The sequence below is a fragment of the Furipterus horrens genome, unplaced genomic scaffold (assembly GCF_987537825.1).
Source record: "Furipterus horrens unplaced genomic scaffold, mFurHor1.1.pri manual_scaffold_21, whole genome shotgun sequence".
NCBI classification, from domain to species: domain Eukaryota; kingdom Metazoa; phylum Chordata; class Mammalia; order Chiroptera; family Furipteridae; genus Furipterus; species Furipterus horrens.
The window spans coordinates 1,486,372-1,497,335 of record NW_028327191.1 but is presented as its reverse complement, the minus strand read 5'-3'; the positions used below and the strand labels follow the sequence as shown (position 1 = coordinate 1,497,335).

At 63.8% G+C, this 10,964-nt stretch overlaps 1 protein-coding gene across 1 annotated transcript; it reads left to right on the top strand.

Moving 5' to 3' along the window:
* Positions 1–1,365: 1,365 nt before the first annotated feature.
* AMN (amnion associated transmembrane protein) lies at positions 1,366–10,239 on the top strand. The gene is made up of 12 exons (XM_090265600.1): positions 1,366–1,452; positions 2,171–2,289; positions 2,371–2,415; positions 7,763–7,850; positions 8,090–8,307; positions 8,475–8,612; positions 8,753–8,861; positions 8,968–9,050; positions 9,256–9,433; positions 9,518–9,707; positions 9,834–9,912; positions 9,994–10,239. The coding sequence occupies exons 1-12, from the start codon at positions 1,401–1,403 to the stop codon at positions 10,081–10,083; spliced, it is 1,389 nt and encodes a 462-aa protein (XP_090121726.1). The 5' UTR covers positions 1,366–1,400; the 3' UTR covers positions 10,084–10,239.
* The last annotated feature ends 725 nt before the right edge of the window (positions 10,240–10,964 follow it).

Sequence of the window (10,964 nt, the reverse complement as noted above, 5' to 3'; positions counted from 1 at the left end):
ACTTGGCCCTGTGAAAGCTCCGCACCCACCCACTCCCTGCACCCTGTGCCCCACAAATCAACCTCCGCCCACACGCCACTGTGCCTCCCTGCGTGCGGCGTGCAGAGAGCCCAGCACCCAGCTCTCGGGTTAAGTCTCGCCGTCCACCCAGACGCATCCCTCCAACAACCCGTCCTCGTCTGCCCTGGACTCCCAGTCGCCCCGTCTGCCTCTCCATTGTATGCAGCCATCACCTCTACTCCTCCGCCGTCTCTGCACCAGCCATCCTTTCATGACTCGTCGAAATCCCGTTCACTATCAATCCACCCCCCGGCGGGCTCATCTACCGTCCGAAATCCACCGCCTTCCTCACCCGTCCAGCTCAACAAGCCAGCCAGCCACTCCCGTCCCCGGGCTTCCAGCCAGCGGCCGTCCATGCATCCAGCCACCACTCATTCTCCTCCGCCCGACTGCCACCCCGTCTGTCCATCCGGCCCCACCAGGACCTGCCCTCCACCCACTTACAACTTCATCCATTTCCCATCCATGACCCATCTGCTCGCCATCCACCGCCCGCCTCAGCCCGCTGCCTCTCCCGTCTGCCTGCAGCATCTGGCCACCGTCCTGCACCTAACACGCTTCCCTCTCCTGCCCTCCCTCCACAGGCCCGCATCGCTCTCCCCCCGCCCGCCCCCGCGCGCTCCATCACCGCCTCCCCCCCCCCCCCCGCGCCCTCCATCACCGCCCCCCGCGCCCTCCATCACCGCCCCCCCCCCCGCGCCCTCCATCACCGCCCCCCCGCGCGCTCCATCACCGCCCCCCACGCGCTCCATCACCGCCCCCCCCCCCGCGCGCGCTCCATCACCGCCCCCTCCCCGCGCACCCTCCATCGCTCCCCCACTCCCATGCGCTCCCTCGCTGTCCCCGTCCATCCCTGCGTCGTCTACTGCCCGGCACCGACGCCCCCCGCTGCTCATCAGACTCACCACCCACCCGCCCTCCGCGCGCGCACACGTGGCACCCGCGCTGCGCTGCCCAGCGGCCCCATCACCTGCCCCGCCCACAGCACAGCTGGCCAGGAGGCAGGAGGGCCCGACTCGAAGAGTGGGCACCGAGCCCCAACAGGTGGGCACCGGGGACAGAGAAGGGGGAACCCAGAGGTCGTTTATTCTCCCCACAACACGCCCCCCTCATGCGGCCGGTGGGTCCCGCCGCACCCTCTCCGGATGTCCAAGGTCCTCGGGTCCTGCAGGGTGAAGGCGCAGGCCTCCCACAGGCGCCGAGGAACCTGAAGACTCGGCCCAGGCGGGTCTGGAGGTAAATGTGTAACTGCCCCGCGGCTCCCACCCTACCCCGCCCGGTCACGTGGGCTCCCTGCGGGGCAAAGTCCTGGGTGGCACAGGACGAGGCGCTGGGGCGCGATGGGCGCGATGGGCGCGATGGGCCGGCTGCTGCTCTGGCTGCAGCTCTGCGGTAAGCGGGCGCCGGGGGGCAGCGCGGCAGCGGGCAGCCGACCAGCGGCCGAGGCCCTTCTCGACCCAGAGGTCAAGGTCTCCCGACGGTGGGCGCCCGGGTTCCCGGCAGGCGATGGCAGGGGCGTGTGGCGAGGAGCCGCGCCCGGCCCGCCCTGGGGCGCCGTCCTTGTCCCTTATCCCCGCGGGAAGCTGCGCCCGCGCCCAGGAGTCTGCGGGGCTCCGCTCCCGGCCTCAGCTTCCCTGTCCGCGAGGGCACCGCCGACCCTCCGCTATGGCACCAGGCTGCCCGCCCGCCCGGAGCTTTAAAAGCCGCAGCCCCGAGCCTGTCCCCCTAAGTCCCTCGCTCCCGCGGCCGGGCCGCACCGCCCCAGCCCTTCCCGCTGCGCCCTCCTCCTGGGTCCTGGCCCCGCAGGTCCGCTGCCCCAGCGCCGGCTGGGGGCTGGGGGTGGGGCGGAGATGGGCCGACCTGGGGGAGGACATGTTTGCTCGGGCTCTGCAGATCCAACAGGAGTTCGTCAGAAAGCGCAGGGTCTGGCAAAGGGCAGGGCCAAGGCCTGGTGATGCCCCCGCGGGGACCCCACTCCCCGAGCCAAGCTGTGTGACCCGCGCCGCCGCGCCTCTGGGCGGGGGGAGATTTGTCCTCCCCTGGGACAGGCGTCTGGGTAGCACCCCGGATACCAGCAGGCCCGGGGAGCACTCAATGTCCCCCTCCCCAGCTCTGACTCGGGCCGCCTACAAAATCTGGGTCCCCAACACCGACTTCGACACTGTGGACAACTGGAGCCAGAACCGGACCCCCTGCGCGGGCGCCACCGTCAAGTTCCCTGCGGACAAGGTGCTGGGGGCTCGGGCCCTGGGCCCTGCAAGGGCTGGAGGCGCCAAGTGGGGTTCGCGCTGATGCCGCTTCTCCCCGCAGATGGTGTCAGTCCTGGTGCAACAACGTCACAGCATCTCGGACATGGTGAGGGGCAGGGCTGGCTGTCCATGGGGTCCCTGCAGGCCTCTGGAGGGGCTTCTGAGGGGTCGGGGAGCCACACGAGAGGGGACACAGGTCCGTGGTCCCAGCACAGGCTGTGCCGCAGCCTCAGGGGCACCTCCTGTCCACACTGCCCTCTGCCCCCCATAGTTTGTCCTCCAAGGTTTGCTCTGAGAGTGGCCCGTCCCCCCAAGCCAGTGCCTGTCCCCGTGCCTGAAGCCCTGTCAGCACCACAGGACCTTTCCCTCATACCGCCCCCACCCCCCCGAACCCGGTGTCCAGAGAAGGGCGGGAATTAGGGGAAACAGAGGTTCCCCAACCAGGGTGGGAAGTGCTGGGAAGGCACAGGGTTAACGGTGTTGACAAGGCCGGTGGGAAGGACCCAGCAGACCAGCAGCTGCGCCGGTCTCGCCCCCACCCCACCCCACCCCCGCATGGCTGCAGCCAAGACTGGTTTTCACATTTTTGAATGATTGGGATGGGCGGGGGGACACCTTTTCATGTCTGTAAGGGAAGTTTTATCAGCACGCAGCCCACCCGCTGGGTCGCTGCATCTGCGGCCACTGTCCTGCTGCAGTGACAGGGCGGAGTGGCTCTGAGGAGACCCTGTGATCTGGGAAGCTTAAAGCGTGCGCTCTCTGGCCCAGCGCTGAAAGGGTGGTAGGTCCCCAGTTTGAAGCATCATTTGGGCAGCAGCCCCAGCAGCCGTGACCCCAGGCAGGGGAGTCCGTGGGGCGGGGCTCTGGGCTTGGGGCCCCTCCCAGGTGACTCCATTACTTTGATGATCTTCTTTGGAAGAGCTTGTGGATCCTAAAAGAAATTCCACCCCTCCATCCATCCATTTATTTATCCCTCCGTCCATCCCTCCGTCCATTCACTGCCAGGTGGGTCCCTCCACCAGGCCCTTCCTTCCAGCCCCAGTCACCCGGATGGGAGCCCCTCCTCCCTTTGGGGGGCTCCGCGGGCACATGTCCCTTCGCACAGCTCCCTCACCTACCAGTCTCTCCTCTGTACTGAGATGACCCCAGCAGCCACAGGGGCGGGGCAACGGCCCCGGAGTCCCTGCCAGCGGGGGCAGAGGGACCCTGCTCTGTGCAAGCCTGCCTCTGCCCCTGCCACACAGGGTCTCCTCCTCCGAGACCCCCAGCACTCAGCGGGGTCCTGCAGCCAACATGTCACCCTAGTCACAGGCTTGGCGACATCCATGCTTTGTGTGCCTCAGGTTTGAAGCATCTCTCCTGGGGTTTTCTTCCTCCTGAGCCCTCTCTCTCCTACCAGCTTTCTTGTCTGGGGGGAAGCCCCCGTTTTCTAGCCATCACCCCTTGTCCCTTCACTCAGCGGAAGTCCCGCTATAATCAAATGAAAACCATGGTCTTGGATGGATCCTGGTGTTTTATGTCCGAGTCCCTTGCCTACTCCTAGTCACAGCCATGGCCAACCTCGTACTGAGGCTTTTAAGTCACAGTCTTGCCCTCAGGGGCACGTGTTTGAGGCCCCAATTTCCGAAGCTCTCCTTCACACCGCCCGCCTTGCTCTTGGCCGTGAGGCACTGCCCTCAGGTCGTCAGAGCCCAGGTGCCTGCGGGGCTCCTTCCGAGCGCCCCTCCTGCCTCCCCGCCTGTCTCTGGCCGGCCGCACCACGCTGCCCACATGCTGTCTACACGCCGTCTCTGTGAGAGTCTGAATATCCATAACCCCAAATATCCCAGCTCACCCATCAAGCCAAACTCTTTATTAGAGTTTTAAAAAGTGGTCTCATCGAGATCTTTTATAGTACCAGTTAATTTATAGATAGTTGGCTTCTGTTGTGAATGGAGCTCAATTTTTAAAAACTTATCTTCTCTGTTCAGTTATTTTTGTAAATAATGACAGCCATGCCTTCCCCTTCCAGTCCTCACTCTTTATCTCTTTCTCTCCATGTGAAACAAGTGACCCAAGTGGGTGTCCTTTTGCTCCAGCGTGAACGAGAAAGCCGTCAGCTCTCCCCACTGAGTGCCGGGTTTGCTGCCGGGTTTTGGTGCACAAGCTTTATCCAGTCCCATTCTACCGCTAGTTTGCTAGCAGTTTCTAAAACATCTGAAATATGTCACTGGGCTTGTCAGTTGATTTTTTCTCTAAGCAGACGGGGTGTGATTTGTTCCTCTCCTTTACCCTGTTAAGGAGGTTTTTGAGGTTGAACCATCCTTGCAAGGCCGCCCTGCAGTTCAAAGCGGCCCACTTCGTCCAGACACGGGACTCCCCGTTATAGACACCCACTGATTCTCCTAGCACGAGACTCTCCACTGCCATCTGCTGGGACACCAGCATGCATGTGCGCCACCGGGGAACCCCCAGGCCAGCCTTCCGGCTTTCCTGGGACAAGGACGCTTTGAACACCATGTTTTTGTTCTTTTTTTATCCTCACCTGAGGATGTTTATTGATTTTAGAGAGAGAGGAAAGGAGAGGGAGAGAGAGAGAGAGAGAGCGCGAAACATTCACGTGAGAGAGAAACATTGATCAGTTGCCTCCCGTACATGTCCCTACCGGGGATGGAACCCGCAACCTTTAGGTGCACGGGCCGACGCTCCAATCCACCGAGCAGCCGGCCAGGGCTGAACATGTATTTTTAAAACGATGCTGTTGCACCTGGCCAGCTAATACTTTATTTAGGATTTTTGCGTATGTACTTCTAAGTAAAACGAGCCTGTGAGTTTCCTTATCTTGGAAGGTCCTTCATGTGGCTCAGGAATCAAGATCACCCTACCCTCGTAAAACGGACTGGGCGATTTCCCCTCTTTTTTTCTTTCCTGTTTTCCAGAACAATTTCTGTAGGAAGAAATTAATTGAGAGTTTAGTATATCTTACCTGTAAAAACATGTCAACTGAGGATTTTGAAAACAAGATGTCTTTGACCAACATTTTAATTTCTTCCATGTTCACTAGTCTCTATTAATAGTTTCTTGTGTCGATTCTGATGTTTTACATGTTTCTAGAGATTGATATATTTCCCCTAAGTTTTCAAGTTTGGTGGTCCTTTTGATTTCTCAAACTTTTCAATATCTGTTTCTTCCCTTTGCAAGCCAGGCATGCAGCGCATGCTTTGTCCCCTGCCCCCCCCCTTCTCCCATCACATTTGAGTCCTAGTTTTGAAAAGTTTTTAAAAGACAACAATAAGCTTTACAAAGCATCTCTTCACCCTTACTTCCTGTATCTCTTCACCCTGTATCTCTTCACAGCTCAGGATTTTTTTCCTCTGACTTTTCTCCAAGCCTTTCTTACATGAGCTAAGACAGGAGGGAGGAGCATTTACTCGCAGTTCTGGGCCATGATCTTCTCAGCTGGAGCCCCAGCTCCTTGCCCTCCGGCACACGGCCACCCCTCAGCCACCCTGGCCTGGGCACCTGAAGCTCACCCTGCAGTGTCTGCTCCCCTAGAAGATGGCTGCTTGTGGCCTTCTCTTTCCTTTCCTCACATTTCTTCTGAATTTTCTTTGCTCTTTTGTTGAAAGTCTCTTCCTCCCCAGGGGTCAGCTTGGCCCCTTTCTTGAGTCCAGAGCCCTGCCTGGGGGACCCACACCACTGTGACAGCTGCTGTCAGTGAGTGGGGTGCATTCTTCCCCAGGGCCTTGGTGCCAGCCCGTTCCTCGGTGAGCGCAGTGGAGACAGCGTCAATGACCCTTGTTTGCGGGTACAACACTCGGAGCCTCAGGGAAGCTGCCCGTGGCCAGTCTCAAGGCTTGGTGCTCCCTCTTGCCTCCCAGCACGCAGACTACAGGCGACCGTAGTGGTGGCAGCAGGGCGTCCCAGCTGATATTTTTGCTTCTTGTGGTGGGGCTTTCTCTTGGCCCCGGTCCTGTGGCCCTGGTGCCTGCCGGCTGTGCTGAGAGATGCCTGTGGCTCAGTGTTGGCTGGAAGGACCTTGAGGGTATTTTTATGATGCTCTTGCGTTTGAAGGGAACTTTGGGTATAAAATTCAAGATGGAGCCCTGGCCGGGTGGCTCAGCTTGTCGGAGCATCATCCCGTCCTGCACCAAGTTTGTGGGTTTGATCCCCGGGCAGGGTGCGTACAAGAGGCAACTGACCGGTGTTTCCCTCCCTTCCATTCTCCCTAAAATCAATAAACATATCCTCAGGAGAGGATTAAAAATTGTATATATATAAAATTCTAGATGGAAAGTTCTTTTCCTTTAATATACAAAATATCCTTTTTGAGTTCATCGTTGTTGCTAAGAAACCTGATTTCTGAAATGTTTTCTTTCTGGAGGACCTGTCCTTCCTCTCTGAAGGGTTTAGAATGTTCCGGGTCTTTAACACCCTGCAGGTCACTGTGGTGAGTCCCCGTGTGACTCTCCTTACTTCCTGTTAGGCCGCAATGAGACCTTTCAACTTGAAGTTTCCCGGCTTTCTTCAGACCTGGAAAATTCCCCTTCGTCATAAACGTTCTCTTCTCCCCCACCCCTTGTATCTGAATTTTGACACTTTGACCCTGATCCCTCCCCCTCTCAGTCCTTTCCTGCCCTCTTCTGGGGCGCAGGGGTGGTGGTGGGGGGGATCCCTTCACAGCAATGCCTGTCCCTGGGGGTCTTCAGGGGGGTCAGTCTTCACGTTCACCTCGCTGATTGTTCTTCCGCTCACGTTCTCCACAGTTTTTTAATGCCTTCCGTGTGGGTCTTTACAAAAGAGTCACTGCTTCCCACTGCTAAGACTGCCCCGTCCCGTGTCCCCCAGGCTCGCCCTGGGGCCTGTGGGTGGGGCTGACTCACTGTCCGCTTCTCAGCGCTTGGGGACAGCTGGAGAGCAGGCCCCGCGCGCGGGAGGAGGCTGCACCCCCCCATCCCCCCGTGACCCTTGCACGAGCCCCGCCATGGCTCAGCCTCACTTCCACCCCGGGAGGGCCTGCGGGAGGAAGGAGGGTCTTGAGGCTGGGCAGGGAGAGGCGGGGGGAGGGGCTGGTCCGCTCTTCAGTCCCTGGCTTTCCCGCCGCCGTTTCCGCTGACACCGGAGGCCCGAGCTACACAGCCTGTGGCCCTCTCGCAGCCCCTGTCCCACCCTCACACCACCCGGGCTGCCTTCAGGCTTCCCAGCGGCTTGGGTTCCTGGAACACGTGAGCCCTTGGCTTGTACAGTTCCTCAAGGGCGACGGGGGAGGCAGTGGCCCTGGCAGGTGTCACCTGCCCCAACCTCTCCAGCCCCCAGATCGCAGGGTAGCTCCTGCTTCTTGGCCGGCGGCCCTGCCCACCCTTGGACACGGTCTCGGCGCCCCTCCCCAGGGCCACAGGGGCGGGGTGGGCGCAGACCAGACTCTGGCGCCCTGGACCGCCGCGTGGCGTTGCCTCAGTCTGCGCTTCTCGCAGCTCCTGCCGCTGGACGGGGAACTGGTCCTGGCCCCGGGAGCAGGGTTCAGCGCCCCAGCCCGCAGCTCGGACTCTGCCTGCAGCGCAGGTGGGCGGGGCCTTGTGGGGGCGTGTCTTTGAGGCGGGGCCTGGGCGAAGGGCGAGTTCAGGGGCGGGGCCTGGACTGAGTGGGAGCTTGTCCCGGTTGCAGGGAGGGCCTAGGGGGCGGAGTCTGGTTGGGGAGGGGCCTGCTGGGGCGGAGCTGACGAGGTCTGTAAGTGAGGGGTCTGGCTGGAGCGCGTTTCGCTAGGGGCTCAAGGACGCGCGCTCGCCCACCTGCCCGTCCAGGCACCCCGTCGATTTTCCTTGACCCCGACCGCTTCTCGTGGCACGACCCGCGCTCATGGCGCTCCAGGGACGCGGCGCACGGCCTCTTCTCCGTGGACGCCGAACGCGTGCCCTGCCACCACGACGACGTCGTCTTCCCGCCTGACTCCTCCTTCCGAGTGGGCCTCGGTCCGGGCGCCCGCACCCTGCGCGTGCGCAGCGTCTGGGCTCTGGGCCAGGTGAGCGGGGCGCGCGGGGGGCGGGGCCGAGACTCGGGGCTCAGGGACCCCGGCCCCTTGCAGGGCCCCTTCCCCGGGCGCCTCCCACTCCTGTAGTCTGAACACGTGGGTTGGGAGCACTCAGAGGTTGTCACCTTCGCGGGCTGACTCCGCTGGTGACACCGCAGAAGTTCACACGCAACGAGGACCTGGCGGCTTTCCTGGCGTCTCGCACCGGCCACCTGCACTTCCACGGGCCCGGAGCGCTGAGCGTGGACCCCGAGGCCTGCGCCGACCCGTCAGGCTGCGTCTGCGGCAACGCCGAGGTGAGCGCGGCCCGCAGCGGGCCTTTGGGCTCTGCGCGGGGTGGGCCCGGCGCTGGGCCGGGGGTCGCGGCGCCCCGCTGTCTCTGGTTGGCAGGTTTGCCCCTCGCCCTCTCAGCGCTGACCCCGCTTCCTGCCCCCAGGTGCAGCCATGGATCTGCGCGGCCCTGCTTCAGCCCCTGGGCGGCCACTGTCCCCCAGCCGCCTGCCACCATGCCCTCCGGCCCGAGGGGCAATGCTGCGACCTCTGCGGTGAGCGTCCCCGCCCAGCCCCTGCTTGCTGGGATGGCTGGGCCACGCTGGTTCCGCTTCCCTGTGGTCTCGGGCCGGCGGCGCTGATCCCTACCCTCCTGTGCAGGAGCCATCGTGTCGCTGACCCACGGCCCCGCCTTTGACCTGGAGCAGTACCGGGCGCGGCTGATGCACGACTTCCTGACCTTGGTAATGAGGCCGCGCCCCTCCCCCGGCCCCCACCGCCTCCGCAGGCCCCGCCTGGGCCCTCCTCCTGTCAGGGACCCGGGGGCCCCACTCCACGTCCTCATGGACGCGTCCACTCTCCGCCCGCCTGCCCACCACATGTCCCCACCCCCAACGTCCGCGCAGGCCCGAGGCAGAGTTCCCGGGCTAACCCTGTCCCCGTCCCCAGCCCCAGTACCAGGAGCTGCAGGTGGCCGTGACCAAGGTGCCGCGTCCGCCCCAGCCCCGCGAGGCCACGGGCTCGGAGGCCGACACGGAGATCCAGGTGGTGCTGGTGGGGACGGGGCCCGACAGGGGCGGCGCGGGGCAGCTGGCCCGGGCTCTCCTGGCGGACGTCGCCGAGCACGGTAACCGCGGGCGCCCCGCCTGGCCCCGAGCCCGGTCCCGCCGCGCCCCGCCTGGGGGAGACTGAGCCGCGTCCCCTGTTGCAGGATTGGCTCTCGGGGTCTTGTCGGCGACTGTCCGGGAGTCAGGCGCGCCCATCGGGGGCGGTTCGGAGGCGGGTCTGCACCAGCCGGGGTCGCGCGCGGGGCTGGCGGGCGGCGTGGCGGCCGCGCTGTTCCTGTTGTTACTGGTGCTGCCGGCGGGGGCGCTGTGGCTGCACCGAACGGGGAGGCTCCGGTACGCGGGGCCTCGCGGGCGCGGGGGCGGGGCCCCGGGGCGCGGGGGCGGGGCCTCGGGGCGCGGGGGCGGGGCCTCGGGGCGCGGGGCAGCGCTGCGGGGGCTCACGCGAATGCCCACCCCCAGCTGGAGGAGGCGCGATGAGGCGGCCGGGACGCCTGTGGGCTTCCAAAACCCGGTGTTCGGCATGGCAGGCTCCGTGGAGGTGAGTGGCTGCGGGGCTGGGGTGTGGGCCCCCCCACGGCCGACTCGGCACCCGACGCCCCCTGACTCTGCGTCCCTGCAGCCCCCGCAGCCCCCTGCCCCACAGGCCGACGCCAGGAGCACCAGCCAGAGCTACTTCGTTAACCCGCTCTTCTCCGAGGCGGAGGCCTGAGCAGCCGCGTGACACTCACTCCCCACGCCTGCCCCGCGTCGCCTCGCCCAGCGTGCGGGTCACAACCGAGTGGGATCCTCAACCCCCGCCCCCGCCCGCCAGGCACAGGACGGCCTTGCCCAATAAAGGGGTTTCCTGCACCTGCCGTCAGAGGAAGCCATGTGTGCTGCGCCCCTGCCTGATGGGAGCTGGGGCGGGAGGGGTGGTCCTCAGAGCCCGTCCCCGCAGGCTGCCTGGACACCCTCCAAGGGCAGCTCTGTGCGCCACCCGTGGGTGGCCAGAGGCTCCTGCCTGCAAGGTTGCACCCAGAATTAGGCAGGAGCCCATGAAGAACGCCAGCGCCCAGGGGAAAGGGGGAGCTGACTGGAGCCAGGGAGGCTGGGGCACAGGTGCGGATGGAGAGCGATGGGCAGCCCGAGACGCCGCTGCTTCCCGCCCAGCTGCTGCGCAGGGCCAGGGCCAGTGCGGGACATGGACGTCCACCAGCTGGGCTGCCCAAAGGGAGGGGGAGGCTGTCCTGGAGGGACAGAGTGGGCTGACCCCCACCTCCTGCTGGGGTTGGGGGGGCTGGTGTCTGTCACTGCGAGGCCAGGCCTCGCCCTCCCCACCTGAGGGCAGCTGAGGCCACTTGCGGGAGCAGCACTTGGCTGTAAGAGAACTGGGCCACCAGACGACCTTCCTGTGTGGGACCAGCATCTGAGTCTGGAAACACCCCCCCCCCCCCCACCCGCTGGCTTCACACTGGATCGGACGCTGTGTGGGGCTGTCCGCGTGTCAGCACCGCTGTTCCTTGTGCTGCAGCAGCTGGTTTTGTTTTTTTTTTTGTTTTGTTTTAAATGGCACTTGGTGCCCTTTCAGACCCGTGACAGGCACTCTGGCCT